We start from the raw sequence: 22,252 nt of genomic DNA on the forward strand, positions 1-22,252 counted from the left end.
CCGCCGCAGAGCCGTAAAGGGCTCTAAGAGTCGTGAAGTGGAGAGGCACGGAAGCGTTGCTTTACGACGATTCGGACGGAAGCGCCAGGCCGGCGTTTGCTGCTAGCGGCTTTCGGGCTCACACGTGGGTGGTTTTCGGTGTTCCGGCTCTCAATTCATTCCTTTTGGCGTGGACAAGCCTCATTGAAGGACAGAGTGGCCGCAAAGGCCAAGGGTCGTGAGCTGATGAATATTGCTGTTGAAAATGAAGAGACGTTGGGAGGAGGTCTGCAGAGTGGAGCGGAGGGGTCGCGGCTACGGCTCAAGTCCGGTAGGGAGAGAGTCGGGGGCACAGCCGAGACCGAGGCCGGCCGTGTAGAGGCGGGGAGCGGATTGACAGGAATGGGGAAGACAGAGGATAGAGAAGGAACTGGGCAAAGGGTAGCGGAAATGCGAGTGGACCTAACGGTTGTGAAGCAAGAAGTTACGGACTGGTCAGAAATGGAAGAAGGGATGCTCGATGGCCGATGGGTAAAGCAGGAGGTAGAGGATGGACCTAAGGTGAAAGAGGAGAAACCAGGCACTTTGGAAGTGAAGCAAGAGATGAATAGTAGTTTTGTGGTAAAAGAAGAGAAGGTGAACGAAACAGATGTAAAGGAAGAGAAAGTGAAGGTGAAGGAAGAGGTAATGGACTGGCTAGATGTGAAGGAAGAGAAGAAAGCTACCATGGAGATAAAAGAGGAGGTGTTTGTTGGTCAGAACGTAAAAAAGGAGGAAATGATGGATGAAATGTGTGTAAAAGAAGAGAAGTATTTTCCAAAAGAAGAAGTGATGGATGATACAAAGATGAAAGAAGAACCTCACATAAATCCCCCAGTGGGCTTCAAGCGGAAACTGGCCATGTCCAGGTAGGACAGGGAGAAAGTCATCGGGGGAAATGCTGTAGAGTCCTCCGTTGTCTAGATTGAAGGAAATCTAGCAGCCAGATGTAGAATAATGAAAAATAAATGCAAATTTTGGTCCCTGGAGCCTGCCTGTTGGTGGTGGAGGGAAGGGGGAACTGGGAAGGCAGGGTTTTGTCAGATGACAACAAATACAGTGAAAATACTTCAGGCCGTTAGTGTCCAGTGGACAGTGTGGCCAAGTTAGGAAGTGAAAATTCTGGGGACCAGAAAATCCTTGGGCCAGATTCTGGTTTGACTTAATACGCTCTTGACACACTATTATTCTTAAAGAGATAGAGATAAGGAAAAGTCCAATAAAACTAACAATGAAAAAGTGGAGAAGTTAAAATTGGATAAAAATGCACTTGAAGTCACTCAGTTGTCTAATTTATGGGTTCTATGAATATTTACTGCTTTTGATTTAATTTCCTTACAGTGTGTGATCATGTGACAGCATAGGAAATAAAATTGGGACCGTTAACTGTTAGAACACAGTGGGCCAAATAAAAATAACTGTAGTTTGGTTTTCAGTATCCCAAGATCCTGGAAGAGCAATTAAAGATAGATGATGGTTAATAGTATTTCTAGGTTATTTTAATCCTCATTCTAAGTTGGCTGTGGAGTTGAGAAGAAAAGATGCAGCTGACATTTTGTAAATTTGACTGGGTCTTACATTCTTTTTCTGGTGTGTGTGCCTTTAAGTATCTAAATTCATGGATTGGACTTCTCATTAATGCGTGCACATACAATTGTTAGCAGTTTGCCAGGAATTACAAGTTAAAACGTTAGTGAATGATACCATTCTCTGATTGCAGTAGAAAAAAGAAGTCAAAAGTGAGATGATTTTTTTTTTTTTAATTTAATACGTCTTCTTGAATTACGTAGTACTGACAACATTGTAAATGTTATTTGGAGACCGTTTCTTAGAGGAGAATTTTCTAAGGATGTTAGACAGCTATCAAGTATTTTATCGGTTACTGGCATATACTTTATTCACTGACTACATGTCTGTAAATTGGTTGTGATGAGTAACTCACCATTTAATGTTTATGGGTAAATAAGTAGAATTAATACTAAGTTTCTCGTGGGCTTTTGTAGGTGTGAAACTTGTGGTACAGAAGAAGCAAAGTACAAATGTCCACGTTGTATGCGATATTCCTGCAGGTATATATGTAATTTCCTACCTTACTACCTCTCTCTATACCCTTCTTACCTCAGAGTATAAAAGTACCTCCTCTTTGTCTCTTCAGTTTGCCCTGTGTAAAGAAACACAAAGCAGAACTGACATGTAATGGAGTTCGAGATAAAACTGCATATGTTTCCATACAACAGTTTACTGAAATGAATCTGCTTAGTGGTAAGTCATCTTATGCATAGCAGATTGGTGATTCCTGGCCATTGCGTATGTCATTTGTTTATTTTTCTATTTTGAAATTTTTAGATTATCGATTTTTGGAAGATGTGGCAAGAACAGCAGACTACATTTCTAGAGATGCTTTCTTAAAAAGACCAATAAGTAATAAACATGTAAGTATTTCTTTTCATCCCTTACAGTTACAATTCCTTTTACTCAGCTAGATTCATTTTTAAACCTAATAAATGTATTAAGTGACTACTGTGATCCAGAGCTATTGCAGTTACTAGTGATACATCTGTGACCAGAACAAAGTTCTTCCCCTCATGGAGCTTGTAGTGTGGGGAGAGACAGATGAGGAGAGGCACAGCTATAATTTCAGATAGAGTTAAGTACCTGTGGAACATAAAGCACAGGAAATTAAAGAAAATGAAAATGGTGTTTGTTGGGAGGAGATTGTGAAAGTATTTTCAATATAGGAGTCAGGAGAAGCTTCTCAAGAGATGACATTTAAGCAGTGATCTGAATAATGAGAAAGAGGCAGCCACGTGAACCTTTGGAGGAAGACTATCCAGGTAGTGATAAAAGCGTAAGTAAAGACTGGCTTAGCGGGGGAGGTTGGTACATTTGATGATTAAAATGGGGACAGGGTGACTGAAACATAGTTGAGTGAGGGGGAGAATATTGAATATGAGGTTAGAGAAACTGGTAAGGGCTCCTAATACAGTCTAAGTGAAAATAGAAGCCATGGCAGTGTTTTGAGCACATTTGCTTTTTCAAAGAGCATTCATGCTGCTGTCTGAAAAATGAGCATTAGTGGGCAGAAGTGGAAGATTGAAAGCAGGGAGTCCAGTTACAAAGTTATCACTGTGGTTGAGATGAGAAATGATGGTGGCTTGCATAATACTGTTAAATTATGGGGAAGTGACTAGATTCTAATTTTGAAGGAAAAACTAACAGGACTTGTTTTAATATAATTAATTTTCATACCCTTTTATCCCTTTTTCATTCCTTCAGCAGTATGCAGAATTAAAGTTTACATGTTTGAAATACATTGCAACTGCCATTCTAGAAATTCTTTAATAGTGTTATTGAATCATGTCATGGAATTATGTTCCTTTTTCAAAGGCCATTTTGGCACTGGAGTTGCAGAATTTTATTGCTTTTAAAACACCTGATTTTATTGGTATTACTGTCCTGATACAGACTTGACATTTCACATATGTGAAAGGAAAATTATCATTCATCAGCATTTTTTCTCAAGAGTAATTAAGGGTAATTAAAATTCTGCTTAGGAGCACCTGGGTGGCTTGGTCAGTTAAGTGTCTGACTCTTGGTTTCTGCTCAGGTCATGATCTCATGGTTGGTGAGTTTGAGCTCCATGTCGGGCTCCTAACAGGCAGTGTTGAGCCTGCTTGGGATTCTCTCCCTCTCTCTGGTCCATCCCTGCTTGTGTGCGCGTGTGCACACATTCTCTCAAAATAAGTGAACTTTAAAAAACAGAACATAAAATTCTTCTTAAAAAATAAATTACTCTTTAAATTTTTTGTTTTTATCGTGAAATCTTGCATACATATAAAAAAAGGATAAAATAAGAATACACTGTTCAATGTATAATCATAAAGTGGACATCCATTAACTACCACCCAGGTCTAGAATTAGAACATTATCAACTTCAAAAATGCCCTGCCACTCCCTTGTGCCATTCCCTGATCCATTTTTTTCTTCTGAATAGTTTTCTAGTTTATGACCATATTACAATTTATTTATCCATTCTATTGTTCATGGACTCTGGGTTTTCTGTAATAACAACAACAACAAAAAAACCCTTAAAACTGTGAACACTTTTGTTAATGAATTTTGGGTTATGTGCACACCTGTTTTTTCTAGGGTTTACGCCTGGGAGTGAAATTGTTTTATTGTGGGGTGTGCACATCTTCAGTTTTACTGGATGTAACCAAAACATTTTCCAAAGTGGTTATACCAGTTTGGACTCCCAATGGTGTACATACCTGTTGTCACATCCTCTCCAATACTTGATATGGTCAGGGTTTTAAAATTTTTGTAAATTTGATGGCTATGTAATTTTACTGGGGTTTTTCACTTGCAGTTGTCTGATTCCTTATGAGATTGAGCATCTTTCAAATATTTTATTGGCCATTCGGATTTCCTCATGTGGAATTCCTGTTCAAGTCTCTTGCTCATCTTTTTATTGGTCAACTTTCTTTTTCTTACTGGTTTGTAGAGATTCCTTGTATTTCTTGGATGCCTGTTGGTGGTTGTATATGTTATAAATACTTTCTTCCATTCCCAGGCTTATTTTCACTCTCTGTAGTGTCTTTGATGAATAGATGGTCTTCATTTTTTAATATAGTCAAATTTATTGTACATTTCCTTTATTGTTAGTAGTTTTATGTGTTTATAAAGAAACTCTTTTATACTTTGAATTTATGAATCTCTTCTTCCATAATTATTTTCTAAAAGCTTTATGTAAAGCATTGCATCTTGCATTTATGACTGTAAACTACCTGAAATTAATTTTTGTGTATCATGTGGAGATCCCATTTAATTTTCCATATGATAATCCACTTTCTTAGCACCATTTATTGAAAAATTCATCCTTTCCCTACTGCTCTGTAGGACCTCCTTTGTCATATATCACACATCCATACATGCTTGCGGCAGTTTCTGACCTATCTATTCTATTCTGTTGGTCTACTTATCTATATACACCAATACTACACTCCTTTATTTGTAGGTGTTTTTTTTTTTTTAATGTTTATTTATTTTGAGAGAGAGAGAGAGAGAGAAAGATGGCAAGAGCAAGCAGGGGAAGGGCAGAGAGAAAGCAGGAGAGAGAACCCCAAGCAGGCTCCTCGCTGTTAGCACAGGGCCCAACATGGGGCTCGATCTCACAAACCGTGAGATCGTGACCCGATCTGAAATCAGGAGTCGGAGGCTTAACCGACTGGGCCACCCAGGCACCCCTCTTAATTGTAGTCTTTTGCTGCAACTAATTATCTCATAGAGTATTTCCTATGACTTTGTTCATTTTTTAGAGTATGGCTATACTTTAGTATGGGTATGGCTGTTAGTAATTCTATAAAAATGTGAAGAATCAGCCTGTTGACTCTACAGTCCCCTAAATTCTCCTGGGAATTTTGATAGGGGTTGCATTTATTTTATAGAGTAACTTGGGTAATTGGACTTCTTTACAGTATTAAATCTTGAAATCCTTCACTGTGTTGTATCTGCATTTACTTAATAGCTTTAATGTCTCTCTAATTTTCTCAGTGGAGATCTTACACATTTTTTGTTAGATTTATTCCTAGGCACTTTATTTTTTCATGCTTTTTTAAATAGCATTTTCTTTTTTTGTTCTTTTATCTCTTTGCTGGTATTTAAGAATGAGATTTTTGTTGTTATTTATTTTGTGTTATTATAATCTATGTTTTATAGCACTAAAATTTATCCCAGTGCCTTATCAGTAGACACCTTGAGATTTTTCAATTATATACATTTGTGAAGTTAATACATTTATTAAACATTTCATCACAATTTCTTTTTATCTTTCTGTCCTTATTCTTCTCTTTCTCTTGCCTTACTGCCTTATGTTAGGACTTCCCATTCAGTGTCAAGTACTAATGTTGGTAGTAGATATTTATGTTTTAAGCCCCAAGTCCACACAGTATGCAGTTAATCCCTTTGTCAATGAGTTGTGATAACACATGTGAAGTAGTATCTACTAGGCAAGCTCATCAGAGATTCACTGCCCAAGGTTTTTATGGGGGCTGGTCACATAAGCACCCTCTGCCTAGCAAGTGCCAAATTCCAGACTCCCAGAAGAAAAGGAAATCAAACCATATTGTTTTACAGACAATTCAGGCACAGTGAACCATACTTAGTATTTTAGGAAAAGTTTTATGTTAGTTTAGGGAACCATTTACCAGTCATTCAAATTCCCACACACTAGCCTAAAGATAACCGTCTCAGGCCCGCTATGTTACCTCTTCTGTACATACTGTTTTGCAACTCCTGATCATAGAGGGGAAACGTCCACAATTGCACCATGACGTTTGCTCTTAAATTTTTTCTGGAAATAATTTGATGACTAGATTATGGAAATTCTAGTCCTAGTTTGTTATCAGATTTTATCATGAATGGTAGTTATATTTTATCAAATACTTTTTCTGTATTTGATTATTTCATTTGTGTTCTTTTAATCTATAATTTTCTGATAATACGAATAATATTTTAATTGACTTTCTATTTTAAGCTAAACTTGCATGGTGTGTCATTATCATATCAAGCTTTTTATACTTTGCAGAATTCATTTGTATTATACATGTACATATACCTTATCCATGCATTCATTTTGTGTTTCTGTGCATTAGTGAGATTGACCTCTCATTTTCCATTTTGGTATTCTCAAGTTTCTGTATCAGTATGATTCTAGTTTCAGGAAATTATTTGGAAATGTTCCCATTTTATTCTTGGATGCATTCTCTAATATTGTAATTACTTCTTCCTTGGGAGTTTGGTAAAATTTATTAAGGAGCCAGTATGGGCTTAGAGTTTGGGCCACTGAGGTATATTCTTTACTATTTGTGGGACCGTGTGTAGGTTTTCTACGTCTTCTTGAGTTAGTATTAATAGATTACATTTTTCTAAGAATTTGTTCATTTGACCTAAATTTTCAAATTTATTGGCATAAGGTTCTTCATAAACCTTCTCCTTTACATGTCTATAGGAGTTATAGTAATTTCTTTTGTAGCATGGTTATTTATGTCTTTTTTTTCCTAGATCAGTTGCTATTACATGTTTTTTTTCTATTTTGTTAATGTGTCCTCTTAACTTTTGTTATATCTTTTTTATGTTAGCTTAATTGCATTATGATCAGAGAACATACTCTTTTAAGTTCATTCCTTTAAAATGCATCAGGACATGGGGCACCTGGGTGGCTCAATAGGTTGAGCGTCCAACTTCAGCTCAGGTCATGATCTCATGGTTCGTGAGCTTGAGCCCCATCTCGGGCTCTGTTCTGACAGCTCAGAGCCTGGAGCCTGCTTCAGATTTTACGTCTCCCCCTCTCTCTCCCTGTTCCCTGCTTGCCCTCTGTCTCTCTCTCTCTCTCTCTCTCCCTCTCTCTCAAAAATAAATATAACATTTAGGAAATCATATCAAATCAAATCCATCAGGACTTGTGTTTATGGCCCAGCATATGGTCAAAGTTTTAATGTTCTCTGCTTGAAAAAAATATATTCCGGGGCACCTGGATGGCTGAGTCAATTGAGTATCCAGCTCCTGACTTAGGCTCAGGTCATGATACCCAGGTCATGGAATCAAGCCCTGTGTTGGACTCCCGTGCTGAGTGTCGAGCCTGCTTGGGATTGTCTCTCCCTCTCCTTCCTTCCCCTGCTTGCATTACATATGCATGTGCGTGTGCATGCCCTCTCTCTCTCTCAAAATAAATAAACGTTAAAAAAAAATTCTGCAATTGCTGAATATAGTACTCTATATATACTTTTTAGGTCAGATTTATTAATTATGTTCAAATTGTTTATAATGTTACTTTTTTCTGTCTGTTTCGTCTATAATTTTTAGTTTTTTTTTTTTTTTTCAACGTTTATTTATTTTTGGGACAGAGAGAGACAGAGCATGAACGGGGGAGGGGCAGAGAGAGAGGGAGACACAGAGTCGGAAACAGGCTCCAGGCTCCGGGCCATCAGCCCAGAGCCCGACACGGGGCTCGAACTCACAGACCGCGAGATCGTGACCTGGCTGAAGTCGGACGCTTAACCGACTGCGCCACCCAGGCGCCCCGACGTCTATAATTTTTAAAGAGAAGTATGTTAACATTTCTCAGTAGATAAAATCAAACAGATCTGTGAGTTTCCCTTGTGGTTCAGTTTGTTTTGCTTTGTGTGTTTTAAGGCTAAATTATTAAATGCATACCTCACGAAATACTTCTTGGTGTATTTAACCTTTGGCATTATGAGGTAACCCTCTCTGTCTCTAGCTTTTTTTGTACTTTGACTAACATTTACAAAGCTGTATCAGTTCTTTGGTTGGTTTTTGTGGGGGCTATTTTTTTTCCTTACTTAAGGCCTTTCTGTGTCCTTATGTTCTGGATATAGTTGGTTTCCAGTTTTTCTCCCATCTGACAATCTGTAACTTTTAACTGAATCATTAACCTCATTTACATTTTAATAAAATTACCTGTATATTTGACTTTGTGTCACCTTAGTTTTGCTATTTGTCCCAGTTTTTTTTTTTCTTTTTCTTGTCTTTTGGGCTGATTTTTTTTTTTTTTTTTTTATCATTTGAATTTTTCTCTTTTATCAGTTTAGATAAATTTATCAGTTTGGATATGTTTATATATCAGTTTAGATATATACCCTTTTTCTATCCTTTCGTTGGTTAAGCTATACATTACAATATGCATGCTTAATTTGCCAATATCTGAAGTTAAGCAGTACCTGAACCAAATGCCTAGACAATGCAAAAGACCTTAAAACAGGAGTTGGCAAACTTTTTCTCTAAAGGGTCAAATAGTAAATATTTCTTCCAGGCCAATATGGTTTCTGTCACAACTACTCAGCTCTGCCATTGTGTAGCAAGAAAGCAGTCATAAACAATATTTAAACAAATGGGTGGGGGCTACATTCCAACAAAATGTATTTATAAAGATAAGTAGCAGGCAGATATAAGTTTATCAGCAGTTAACTTAAATTCCATTTAACCCTATACTGACTTTTCTTCCTGTTTTCAATTCTTTAAATTGACTTTTTAAAAAAATCTCCATACAGTAGTTACTGTTTTATTCAGCCAGTGTTTATTTGGGCTTATCTTTATATTTCCCACTTTCTTTGCTCTTTATTCCTTCTGTCATCATCTTAGACCCTTTATTCCTTCTGTCATCACCTTAGACCCTTAGAGATCACTTTTTTTCTGCCTCAGGTACATCCTTTAGAATATCCTTTAGAGAGGGTTTGCTGGTTACCACCACTTGGGTTACTTTGTAGATTTTTTGAATTTTTATTTATTTCCCATTCTTCACTCTAAAATGATTTTTCTCTATAGAATTCTGGGTTTAGAATTATTGTTCCACTGTCTTAGGGCTTCCATTGTTATTGTTGCAAAGTCATCTGTTGTTTTTAATTGCCTTTGAAATCTATTTTACTCTGGCTGCATTTTTTTATGTTTTCTGGTATTTGTACTATAATATGAACATGCATGTTTTCTTTTTCTTCATCTTATTTGAGAATTGTTAGATTTCTTGAATCTGTGTTGTATCTTTGATCAGTTCTGGGAAATTTTCAGCCCATTTCTTATTCCTTCTGTCTTCTAAAACTATCATAAATGTAAGTTAAATCTTCTTCCTACCTATCCTTTAACTTACTTGATTTTTTGTCTTTTTTTTCTCTGTAGTGTAGTTTTAGTTAGTTCTTATAAAAATTTGCTGAGTCAGTTTTTATAGTTTCTCTTCACTGCAAGTATTTTCAAGCTGTTCTTTTTTTTTTTTTTAATTTTGCATAACTGTTCTACAATCTGTGTATGATTCTTTTAGTGTCTGAATACATGGAGAATTCTCAGCTACCTCTTTTTTTCTCTTTTGGTCCCTGCTCGCTAACCTTTGTTTTCTTGTATTCCTTATGCTTGCTTATTTTTTATTGAGTGCTACTTTTTTTTCTTAAATGATTTGTGAGAACTTTTTTCAAGAGTAGGACACAGGCCTTTTATTCTGCCAGGTACCTGGGAATATTGCAAATCTGGGCCTATCCTAAATCAAGTTGAAAGTTTAAGATTCCCTTGACCACACAAGCAAAGCAAATCATTTCAGACCTGAGCAAGAACTGGCCCATGACCACAGCTTCTGATGAATTGTTTTTCCTCACCCCCTGCACCCTCCACTGTTCCAGTCATTCTGATATAAATTTGCTAGCATGCTCTGGGGGTAGGGTTTATTGCTGGTTCACCCTTACCTGAATATTAATTAGGCATATTCTGTGACTCAGCCTCATTTCATGAGGGGTTCCTAAAAGATTAGAGTCATAACTCCTACTCTCTTACTGAGAAAGCTGTTGAAAGGAAAAGCCTGTATTTGCCAGAATTTGCAAAATTTGCCAAAAAAAAAAAAAAATCTGGAGAATTTTCAGCCCATTTCTTATTACTGCTTTGCTTACCTGTCCTGGTTTTCACTTCTCGTTAAATATTGGTGTGTATTTTCTTGTTTTCTTGTTAGCTCTCCAGTGTTTTTTAAGGTGATTTTGAAATGTATTTTATTACATATGTGTCTTTCCCCCATTCTCTGATATTCTTAGATGTTTTCAGTGGGAGAGTTGGTCCTTATAATCATCACCATTACTGAAACCAAAGCCCTATAAGTTATAAAATTGCATGTAATTTCTTAAATTATTTCTCTTTTTAACAAGTGATAGCTGACTCTTCCTTTCCCTTGGCTTATGATTTAATTCTCTAACTCTTAGCATTGCAAAACCGAAAACTTGCACTTATACTTTGCCATTTGAGTGTTCAGGGAAGAAAACTTGATGATATTACTTCCTTCACTACTTTCTGGTACTGCCTAGTTCTGCTCAGCCAACCCAGATGGGTAGTGGAGTAAAACATGTCAGAGCCAGAATATTCACATGTCCCATTTTGTATAGCCTACAATAGTAGCTACATTAAGTTAAGCCTTGTAAGTAGGCAATGCCTTGGTTCCTCCCTTGAGTGAACTACCTGTATAGTTGTATACAGCCAAGTATGGTATCAAACCTCAGAAAGGGGTACATGGGTAACTCAGTTGGTTAAGCATCTGACTCTTGATATTGGCTCAGGTCGTGATCTTGCAATCGTGAGATCAAGCCCTGCAACAGGCTCTGTGTTGAGCTTGGAGCCTGCTTGGGATTCTTTCTCTCTCTCTGCCCCTCCCCCACTTGTGCAAGTGTGCATGCGTTCTTTTTCTAAAAATAAATAAACATCCAGAAAAAAGTTCAGTGAAAGAAAAGGAACTGTACAAGTAGCCCCTATGAATTACCAAATGACCTGTGTTTTTAAACATCTCATTAAATCCTTCTTTTGGCTTACAGAGCATATGATTAACAAGACAGCCTCCAGAATTAGCTATATCTGGGTTTTATTACAGGCTCTCACTCTCAGAAATAGGTGTATAATGTTGGCATCTCATTAACTTTCCTTCCTAAATTGAGGGTAGTAGTAGGTACCAGTCTCAAAGTATTGTGAGGATTAAATGAGATACTAATGTTCAGCACAGTTTGTGAAACATAAGTACTCAATAAATGTTAATTATTATATTTTGAACACTGTTTTATTCACTGTTGAAATTTAAGGCATTTTAAAATTATTTTTTCCATTTATTTATTTTTGGTTGTCAGATGTATTTTATGAAAAATCGTGCTAGAAAACAAGGTATTAATTTAAAGCTTCTACCCAACGGATTCACAAAGAGGAAAGAAAATTCAACATTTTTTGATAAGAAGTAAGTTTCTAACTTCATTCTTAGTATATTGGGTATTCTAATTTGATCAGGAACATCTTTGAAGGTTTGGTTTGATATAGAGCATTGCTGCCCAAAGTGTAGTCTGTGAGCTTTTTGTTACTGGTCTGTGGCAAGATGATCGCACAAATTGAAAATAAGCATTTAGAAATTTTAACTAATTTTATGTCATGTGAATAATAAAAATTTGGGCTTACAGTTTGTGTGTATGTGTGTGCATGTGTGTATCTGAGACCTAAGATACCATGGAAGTATTTCAGAGGTTTCAGGGGCAAAATGATGAATCAAAGCAGGACCCTGCACAATTTTGACCCAAGCAGTTTGGCATTTATAATCCTTTCTACTTAGGGAAATACAATTTCACTTGAAAGCCAATGCTGAAGAAGAGAGAGGCTTGGAAAACTTACTCTGTAGTAAATCTGAAGTATAGATGATACAATAGAGATTAACGTGCTGCTTTCTGAGAGTGTTAGGTCTGAAAGGTCCCATTAGTACAGAGGGGAACAGGATCCCAAAATATTACAAGTAGCCCACTAAATTATTAGATAATACTTTTCAAATGTCCACCTTCTGGATTTAGAGTAAAAAAATTCCTGAGTGAGTTCCTCCTTCCTTAGCCTCTTAGTAACTTAGTAACTGCAACTTAGTAACTTGCAGTTAAATTCTCTGGGCCGCATCTGCATGATGTGGGGGTTGTACTAGGTAAACCCTAAGGTTCCCTTCCAGTTTTACCACTTCATAAATTGAAAAGGCAAAACCATCAGAATTATCATTACTCTAATAGAATTTCCACCTTTTCAAAAAAATATTAGGAGATGGTGTTAGCCATTTATTTTTTTATGTTTCAAGAGGAATATTTATAAAAAGTAATTTTGCTTTTTCCTGGGTAGCTTTCCAGAAATAAAGTAATGTTTTGCATTTATCAAATATGAGATGATTCCACTGTGCATTTTCAAGCTGACATATTTAGAAATTGACATAATTTGTTTGAAATTTAAGGTAACTGGTTTATGTCTTCTCAAATATAAAATATATTCCTGTGTTATGAAGGAAACCATTCAGACTGATTGTTATGAGAGCTTAGTTCTCAGCACTAAAAAGCATGTACCCTCAATTGTAAAATTTGGGGGTCTCTATAGATACAAGAATGTATGTTAGAGGGTTTTTTTTTTTTTTTCCCTTCCAAAAATAAACATTCAGTATGTCTCTTGGATTTAGAACCCAAATTTATACTCAGTTATTTTGTTACACCTCAGATCTGTGAAGTGGCAAATTGGACTCTTTCTGCATTAATGCCTTTTGCTGGTGAATTTGCAATTGTCTGGGGTTGGTTTTCCTCAAATTTTTTAGTGTTTTCCCAGGAGGACATTAGCAACATACTTCATAACAGGCTTTATTATTTTTTTAATATTATTAAAAAATTTTTTTAAATGATTTACTGTCAAGTTAGCTAACATACAGTATATACAGAATAGTCTTGGCTTCAGGAGTAGATTCTCGTGGTTCATCACTTACTACAACACCCAGTGCTTATCCCAACAAGTGCCCTCCTCAGTGCCCATCACCTGTTTTCCCTGCTTCCCCAACCCCTCACACCCTATCAACCCTCAGTTTGTTCTCTGTATTTAAGAGTCTCTTATGGTTTGCCTCCCTCTCTCTTATTTTTTCCTTCCCTTCCTCTATGGTCTTCTGTTAAGTTTCTCAAATTCCACATATGAGTGACAACATATGATACCTGTCTTTTTCTGAGTGATTTATTTCACTTAGCATAATACCCTCCAGTCCCATCTATGTTGTTGTAAATGGCAAGATTTCATTCTTTTTCATCGCAGAGTAGTATTTCATTGAGTGTGGAATCACACCACACCTTTATCCATTCATCAGTTGATAGACATTTGGGCTCTTTCCATAGTTTGGCTATTGTTGATAGCATTGCTGTAAACATTGGGGTACATGTGCCTCTACGAATCAGCACTCCTATATCCTTTGGATAAATTCCTATTAGTGCTATTGCTAGGTGGTAGGGTAATTCTATTTTTAATTTTTTGAGGAGCCCCCCCCACGCTGTTTTCTAGAGTGACTGCACCAGTTTGTCTTCCCACTAACAGTACAAGAGGGTTCCCCTTTAGATTCAATTTCTTTGCTGTTTTCACACATGTAAAGTGGAGCTGATGGTAGCTATTGTGTAAAGTTGTGACCTTTAGTGTATTAATTTACCTAGCCACTAACTGGAGTGTAGGAAGAAATGAGTGTATGTAGCAATTGTAAAACTAATACATCATCATAAAAAAAAGTGTAATGGAAAAATAGCACCTATAAATTCTACTATGTGGATATGACCACTGATAACATTTCGTGTTTCTTCTAATCATGTTTTCTTCTTTTTCCATTAATAAAATACAACATTAAATACAAAGAGTATGCAAAGTTACATGGCTCTTTTCAAGTTCAAAATTATTAATATTTTTATGAATAAAAGGATACTTTTTTCTGCAGCTGCATTTGTTAATGCAAATCTGCCATATTTCTAAGTAGTGTATTCTAGTTATGACTACCATATTTATTTAATTATTACCATATTCATGAACATTTAGCTTATTTCTGGTTTTTAATTATTAGAAATGCCATAATAAACATTACATTAAACAATTCTTCCTTGAAGAAATTGCTTTGTGTGCTTACATGACTTTTTCTTTGCAATCAATCCCTAGAAGTAGAATTGCTGGATCAAAGACTGCATGCATTTAAAATTTTGAGAGGGGTGCCTGGGGCTAGCCGGTAAGGGTCTGACATTGGCTCCAGTTATGATTTCATGGATTGTGAGTTCAAGCCCCACATTGGGCTCTCTGCTGTCAGCACAGAGCCCACATCGGATCCTCTGTTTCCCTCTCTTTCTACCCCTTTCCTACTTGCGTGTGCACTCTTCTCTCAAAAATAAACATTAAAAAATAAAATTTTTGAGAGAGACTTCAAATTACCCTCCCCAAAAAAGTACTGCTTTGTATCTTCATCAGAAAGTATATGAGAATGCCTATAGTAGTTATACTTGCACTTTAACTGAATGTAAATTTTTCTTGCATGTCTGATTATTGGAAAGACTGAGCTCTTGAATTTTCTCTTTTAAGATGTGCCTTTTTATAGCTCATCTTACCCTCATAGGGAATATTTTCACCAGTCTGTTTATCCTTTAATTTGGTCTTACAGTCATCTTGATTCATTTTAAATAGTTGTAAAAATTCTGTATAGTATAGAGATAGGAAAATGGAGTGGTTAAGAGCACAAATTGGACCTGAGCTACCTAGGTTCCTATTTATGATTAGTCTTCTCTTAGCTATGTGATATTAAGCTAAACCACCTAACTTTTTTGTCTTAGTTTCTCATCTGAAAATGTGACTAGTAATACTAAACTGGGACTAAACCAGCTTTCAGTTCCATTTGTGATATATGAGAATACCTATTTAAACATCTTGCTATCACTGAGTTATCTCTTAAAAAAATGTTGCTAAGTTGATTCAAATGACATTTTTTAAAATTTCCTTTTATTTAAAAAAAAATTTTTTTTAACGTTTATTTATTTTTGAGACAGAGAGAGACAGAGCATGAATGGGGGAGAGTCAGAGAGAGAGAGGGAGACACAGAATCTGAAACAGGCTCCAGGCTCTGAGCTGTCAGCACAGAGCCCAACGCGGGGCTTGAACTCACAGACCGCGAGATATGACCTGAGCTGAAGTCAGACGCTTAACCGACTGAGCCACCCAGGCGCCCCAAAATTTCCTTTTATTTAATTGCTACTGAGATACGAAACATTTGACTACACGTTTCAGAGTGATATCTGAGTTCAAGTGTAAAATTTGACTTGCTGGAAGGAGGGGATACTACATCTTTTCAAAGGATTTATTTTCACTTTCCATGCCCCAGTAGTCTGTTTTTAAGAGACTCATTTTCAATACTCTTTTTCAACTTTCAGAAGTGATTAATGCTTTGACTCCGAGAAACCTAAATTTGAACATTGCCACTACCATTTAGTACACAGTAGGTGACCTTGGGCAAGCTTGAATTTACTGCATTGAATGGATTAAATGAAGTGATAACTAAAGTAGTACCTAGCACTGCTTCTCTTACCTGAAACCCTTGGGGATATGGTAAATTTACTATATTCACTTCTAGGAGGTCTGGGGCAGTATTACATAAACAATACTATGTCTACAGTGAAACATGCAAATATTTACATTACAATGGGTAAATGATTGTGAACTGGCTCAGGCAGGTTTTGCTGGCTAAGGAGTTAAGGAAAAAAATCTTCAAATTTCAAATATTTGGGGACTTTGTTACTGGTCACATGAGATTTCAGTCCTGTATACTAAGAGGACTATTATAACTCCTAAAGTATTAAATTGCCCATTTGCTTATTTAAGCAGCTTGAGTTACAGTTTAATAAAAAACTCAAATGGAACTTGTTTAAAATTAAACATTCCAATGTTAATTTCTGAACAGAGTGAAGAATTCTTTGTGGTGTTTTTGTAACTTTTCTGTGAAGTCTGAAATTATTTCAAAATACAAAGCTTAAAAAACCTAAATACCCTCATGTGAAGTGTGACTAATACTCCATAATTGTGCCTGAGTTACCTCTGTCGAACTATCAGTAGGTTATATAGCAAGTGTAATAGGTACCTTAGAAGCATAGGTTCATTGCAAACCCAGGTATCCTTTATGGTAGGAGTATTTGACCAGTATTTGACCAGTATGAATCTCCTAAGTCTCATATGCAAAATTGTGTGATGTGCGAATTTTTATAAGAATAGGAAATGTAATTTTCATGTTATAGTCAAAGGTGGAATATAACACTAACCAATCTGTGAGGTCAAAAATGTATTTAATAGTGATGAATTTTAGAGGACTGGTGAATTTACAGGAATGTCATAATAGGTAGCTTCAATGAATAAAGAAAAGTTAAGGGATGCTTATGTTAAGAATAAGTTGAGGGGCACCTGAGTGGCTCAGTTGATTAAGCTTCTGACTTGACTTCGGCTCTGGTCATGATCTCACACTTAGTGAGATCAAGCCCTGTGTCAGGCTCTGCTGACAGCATGGAGTCTGCTTGGGATTCTCTCTCTCTCCCTCTCTCTCTGCCCCTACCCCATGCACATGCACACACACTCCCTCTCTCTATCTCTCTCAAAATAATAAATAAACATTAATTTTAAAAAAAGGAATAAGTTAGGCTAAAGCAAGATTGACGTTCTCTCTTAAAAAATAGAAGAGCTTGATAAGGAAATGTGTCCAATAGAAGACTCACCTGCTTTCTCTGGAGCAGATCCCAGACCACTTCTTTAAAATAGTGACTCTTTCAGGGGCGCCTGGGTGGCTCAGTCAGTTAAGCGTCCAACTTCAGCTCAGGTCATGATCTCATGGTTTATGAGTTTGAGCCCTGCGTCGGGCTCTGTGCTGAAAGCTCAGAGACTGGAGCCTGCTTCAGATTCTGTGTCTCCCTCTCTCTTTGCCCCTCCCCCTCTTGCACTCAGTCTCTCTCTCTCTCTCTCTCAAAAATAAATACTAAAAAATAAAATAAATAAATAAAATAGTGACTCTTTCAGAGCTAACTTGTTTACCTCCTCTCTTTGTGGGGCATATAAACTTATGTTCACTTTCACTCATTGCTAATCAATTACTGTTGGAAGAAATATGAAAGATTTATATGAAGAAAACCTAAACTCTACTGAATGACTTAAAAGATTGGAACAAATGGAAAAAGGTACCTTTCTTAGGAGACTCGGTATTATATAAATAACATTTCTTAAATGAATGATTTTTATATCTGATGTGATCCTAATGAAAATACTAATTTTGTTTGGTTTTGATTTGTGATTTTTTTTGAGAAGAAGGAAAGAGTTTATAATAATATGACTTACGTTCATTTTGAAAAATAAACATGGAAGAAGCACCAGGAAAAATATGAAAAAGAGTAATAAGGCTGGACTCATTGAAATTTATGGAGTTCTAGTAAAATTTTTTAATGTTGACATAGAAATCTATAGTTAGCTTAAATTACAGAAACTAGATGTAAGGCTGTTTGGTACTCTAGCATCTGATGAAGGTAGCATTTCAAATTAATAAAGATAATTACTTAATAAATGGGGTTGAGTCAGTCAGCTTGCCATTTGTCAGAGGAAAGCTGGATTTTTAACTAGAATTTCAGGTGGATCAAAATCCTAAACTTGAAATAAAAAACACTAGTATATTTTCATAATCTTAAAGAGAGGAAATACTTAATCCAAAGCCATAAAGGAAAAAAATAACTAAATTTGCATAAAAATTTTAAAAAATTGTGTGGTTAAAAAAGACCACAGTAAATTGAAAAGACCAACAGGACAAAAAAAAAACTTTAACATGTATGACAAAGAGTGTTCATGCATTAATAAAAAAAAAGATTGGTACCTAATTAGGAAAAGGGGCAAAGGATAAGAATAGGTGGTCATGGAAAAATACATATTTACATGTGTCATAGAAAGATATGTATATATATAATACATATATGCTGTAATGTATATATATGCTACATATATGCATATATATGCCATATATAATATGTGGCACATAAGTATTTATTGATAATATCTAATATAATGAAAGTATGGGTTAGCCAGACCAATTTGCTGTTCCACTGTTGCTGAGAATATACTTTAGTGGTCATTTTAGAAGGCAATTTGGTAGTATTTTTCAAAATGTTATATATGCCTACTCAAGGAAGTTAGCCTACAGATGTATCAGTACAGTTTATAGAGATACATGTATATCTGTTGCAGCACTGTTTTTAATAGTATAAAAACTGGCAACAACCTCAAGTGTTCATCAGTATGGACTGAGTCAAATTGATAGTCTCTTCACAAGATAGAATTCTAGGTAACCGTTAAACAAAAACAAATTAATTGTAGAAATATTGTCATGGAATGATATCCATGATATGTTCAGTGAAAAAAAAAGTTTAAACAATTGTCTGAAAGATAGGAACCTCACTTTTCCTGTTTATATAAAGTTTGCGTGCAGTGAAATGCACAGATCTTAAGAATACACGTGTTGAGTTTTGACAAATGCATAGATAGGCATACCTTTTTTTGTTGCATTTCATTCACTTTACTGTGCTCTGCAGATACTGTGTTATTTACAAATTGAAGGTCTGTGGCAACCCTACATCAAGCAAGTCTACTTGTGCCATTTTTCCAACAGCATTTGCTTGTTTCATATCGGTGTCACATTTTGGTAATTGTCACAGTATTTCAGAATTTTTCATTGTTATGTTTGTCATGGTGACCTTTGTGATTAGTGATCTTTGATGTTTCTATTGTAGTTGGTTTTGGGGTGCCATAAACTGCACTCATGTGACAGTGAACTTAATTGATAAATGTTGTGTAGGTTCTGACTGGTCCACCAACTGGCCATCTCCCCATCTTTCTCCCACTCTTCAGGATTGCTATTCCCTGAGACACAACAATATTGAAATGAGGCCAACCAGTAACCCTACAGTAACCTCCTAAAGTGTTCAAGTGAAAGAAAGAGTCTCCTGTCTCTCACTTTAAGTCAAAAGCTAGAAATGATTAAGTTCAGTGAAGAAAGCATGTCAAAGCCAAGATGGACCTAAAGCTAGGCCTCTTGTGCCAAACAGCCAAGTTCTGAACTCAAAGGAAAAGTTCTTGAAGGAAATTAGAAATGCTGTTCCAGTGAACGCATGAATGGTTAAGAAAGCAAAATGACCTACTGCTGATACGGAGAAAGTGGTCTGGATAGAAGATAAACCAGCAACATTTCTGTAAGCCAAACCCTAATCCAGAGCAAGGTTCTAAATCTTTTCAATTCTATAAAGGCTGAGAGAGGTGAGGATGCTGCAGAAGAAAATTTTGAAGCTAGCAGAGGTTGGTTTGTGAGATTTAAGGACAGAAGGTTTCCCTGGAACATAAAAGTGCAAGGTAAAGTAGCAAGTGCTGTTGTAGAAGCTGTAGTAAGTTATCCAGAAGATCTAGCTAATACAATTTAAAAAGGTGATTACACTAAACAACAGATTTTCAGTGTAGACAAATCAGCATTATATTGGAAGAAAATGCCATCTAGACTTCCATAGCTAGAGAGGAGACCAATGGCTGGCTTCAAAGCTTCAGGGACAGGCTATCTTATTAGGAACTAATGCAGCTGGAGAGTTTAAGTTGAAGCCAAGGCTTACTTACCATTCCCAAAATCCTAGCATTATGCTAAATCTACTCTGCTTATGCTCTGTAAGTGGAAGAACAAAGCCTGGATAACAGCATATCTGTTTACAATATGGTTTAAGGAGTGTTTTAAACCCACTGTTGAGACCTGCTGTTCAGAAAAAAAGATTTTTTTCGAAATATTGCTGCTCATTGACAATGCAGCTGGTCACCCAAGAGCTCTGGTGGAGATGTACAATAAGATGAATGTTGTTTTTAGGCCTGCTAACACAACATCCATTCTGCAGCCCAAGGATCAGAGAGTCATGTCGATTTTCAAGTCTTACTATTTGAGAAATACATTTCATACATCTATAGCTACCGTATATAGTGATTCCTCTGATGGATCTGGACAGAGTTCATTGAAAACCTTCTGGAAAGGATTCACCATTCTAGATGCCATTAAAAAACATTTATGATTCATGGGGAAAAGTCCGAATATCAACATTCACAGGAGTTTGGAAGAAATTGATTCCGTCCCTCATGGATGACTTTAAGGGGTTCAGGACTTCAGTGGAGACAGTAACTGCGGATGTAGTAGAAATAGCAAGAGAACTAGAATTAGAAGCGGAGCCTGAAGTGAATTAGAAGTGGGGTGCCTGGGTGGCTTAGTCAGTTAAGCGTCTGACTTCAGCTAAGGTCATGATTTCACAGTTCATGAGTTTGAGCCCCACGTCAGGCTCTGCGCTGACAGCTCAGAGCCTGGAGCCTGCTTCGGATTCTGTGTCTCCCTCTCTCTCTGCCCCTCCCCTGCTCACGTTCTGTCTCTCAAAAATAAATAAGCATTAAAAAAAAAAAAAGTGGAGCCTGAAAATGCAGCTGAATGGCTACAATCTCAATAAAACTGTGGATGAGGAGTTGCTTGTTATGAATGAGGAAAGAAAGTGGTTTCTTAAGCTGGAATCTACTACTGGTATAGATGCTGTGAAGATTGAAATGACAGAGGATTTAGAATGTTATATACTTAGTTGATAAAGCAGTAGGGTTTAAGAGGATTGACGTCAGTTTTGAAAGAAGTTCTATGGGTAAAGTTCTATCAAACAGCATCACATGCTACAGAGAAATCACTGGTTGTTGTCTTACTTTTTTTTTTAATGTTAATTTTTGAGAGAGAGAGAGAGTGTGAGTGAGAGGGGCAGAGAGGGAGACATAGAATCGGAAGCAGGCTCCAGGCTCCGAGCTGTCAGCACAGAGCCATATGTGGGGTTCAAACCCACAAGCTGTAAGATCATGATCTGAGCCAAAGTTGGACGCTTAACCAACTGAGCCACCCAGGCACCCCAATTGCTGTCTTATTTTAAAAATTGCCACAGTGAGCCCAATCTTCAGCAGTTGCCACCCTGATCAGTCAGCAGCCATCAGTACTGAGGCAAGACCCTCCCCCAGCATAAAGGTTATGACTCACTGAAGGCTCAGATGATGGGCAGCATTTTTTTTTTTTAGCAATAAAATAGTTGTAAATTAAGGTATGTACAGGTTTTTTTTGACATAATGCTATTGCACATTTAATAGACTAACAGATTACCATATAGTGTAAAAATAACTTTTTATGCGCTGGGAAACCAAAAAATTCATTTAACTGGCTTTGTTGCAATATTTACTTTTATTATGGTGGTCTTGAACTGAACCCATGATTATTTCTGAGGTATGCCTATATCTGTATAACACGGTTCCTATGGATATGTAGAATATTACCATCACTCCAGCAAGGTCTTCCCTTGTTAGCTCCTCTCCTCTCCATAGACAACCTGTTCTAACTTTTTCCCTTGAAGATGAGTTTTGCCTGATTTAAAATTCCATATATGGAATCCTATAGCTCACCCTCATAATAGTTTAGCTGAATATGAAATATCTTGACATTTTAGTACTTCCATTCAGTTATTCCACTGTCTTCTTGCTTTTTTTTGCCACTGTTGAGAGCACTTTTTTATATATTTACCCCCCCCCCCCCGCCTTCAGTTGACTTTCAGATCTTCGCTTTGGTCTTTGGAGTACTGCAAAATGGGTCTTCATGTGATTTGTTTTTTATTTTTTATATTTTTTTAATGTATATTTGTTTTTTATTTTATTTTGAGAGAGAAATTGCTGGGGACGGGCAGAGAGGGAGAGACAGAATCCCAAGCAGGCTCCACACTGTCAGTGCAGAGCCCAGTGTGGGTGTGATCCTATGACCCTGGGATCATGACCTGAGCCAAAATCAGGAGTCGGACACTTAACC

The 22,252-nt window shown here is 36.6% G+C and overlaps 1 protein-coding gene across 1 annotated transcript in view; it reads left to right on the forward strand.

Annotated features, from left to right (window-relative positions):
- Nucleotides 1-76: 76 nt before the first annotated feature.
- The window catches only part of ZNHIT6 (zinc finger HIT-type containing 6), a 59,865-nt gene continuing 37,689 nt past the window's right edge, over nt 77-22,252 (forward strand). The window contains exons 1-5 of the mRNA XM_047871496.1: nt 77-887; nt 2,022-2,087; nt 2,174-2,280; nt 2,365-2,450; nt 11,676-11,779. Coding sequence (XP_047727452.1) covers nt 226-887; nt 2,022-2,087; nt 2,174-2,280; nt 2,365-2,450; nt 11,676-11,779 — 1,025 coding nt within the window. The 5' untranslated portion in view covers nt 77-225. The remainder of the gene's footprint in view (nt 888-2,021; nt 2,088-2,173; nt 2,281-2,364; nt 2,451-11,675; nt 11,780-22,252) is intronic.

This window comes from Prionailurus viverrinus, chromosome C1 (assembly GCF_022837055.1).
Source record: "Prionailurus viverrinus isolate Anna chromosome C1, UM_Priviv_1.0, whole genome shotgun sequence".
NCBI classification, from domain to species: Eukaryota; Metazoa; Chordata; class Mammalia; order Carnivora; family Felidae; genus Prionailurus; species Prionailurus viverrinus.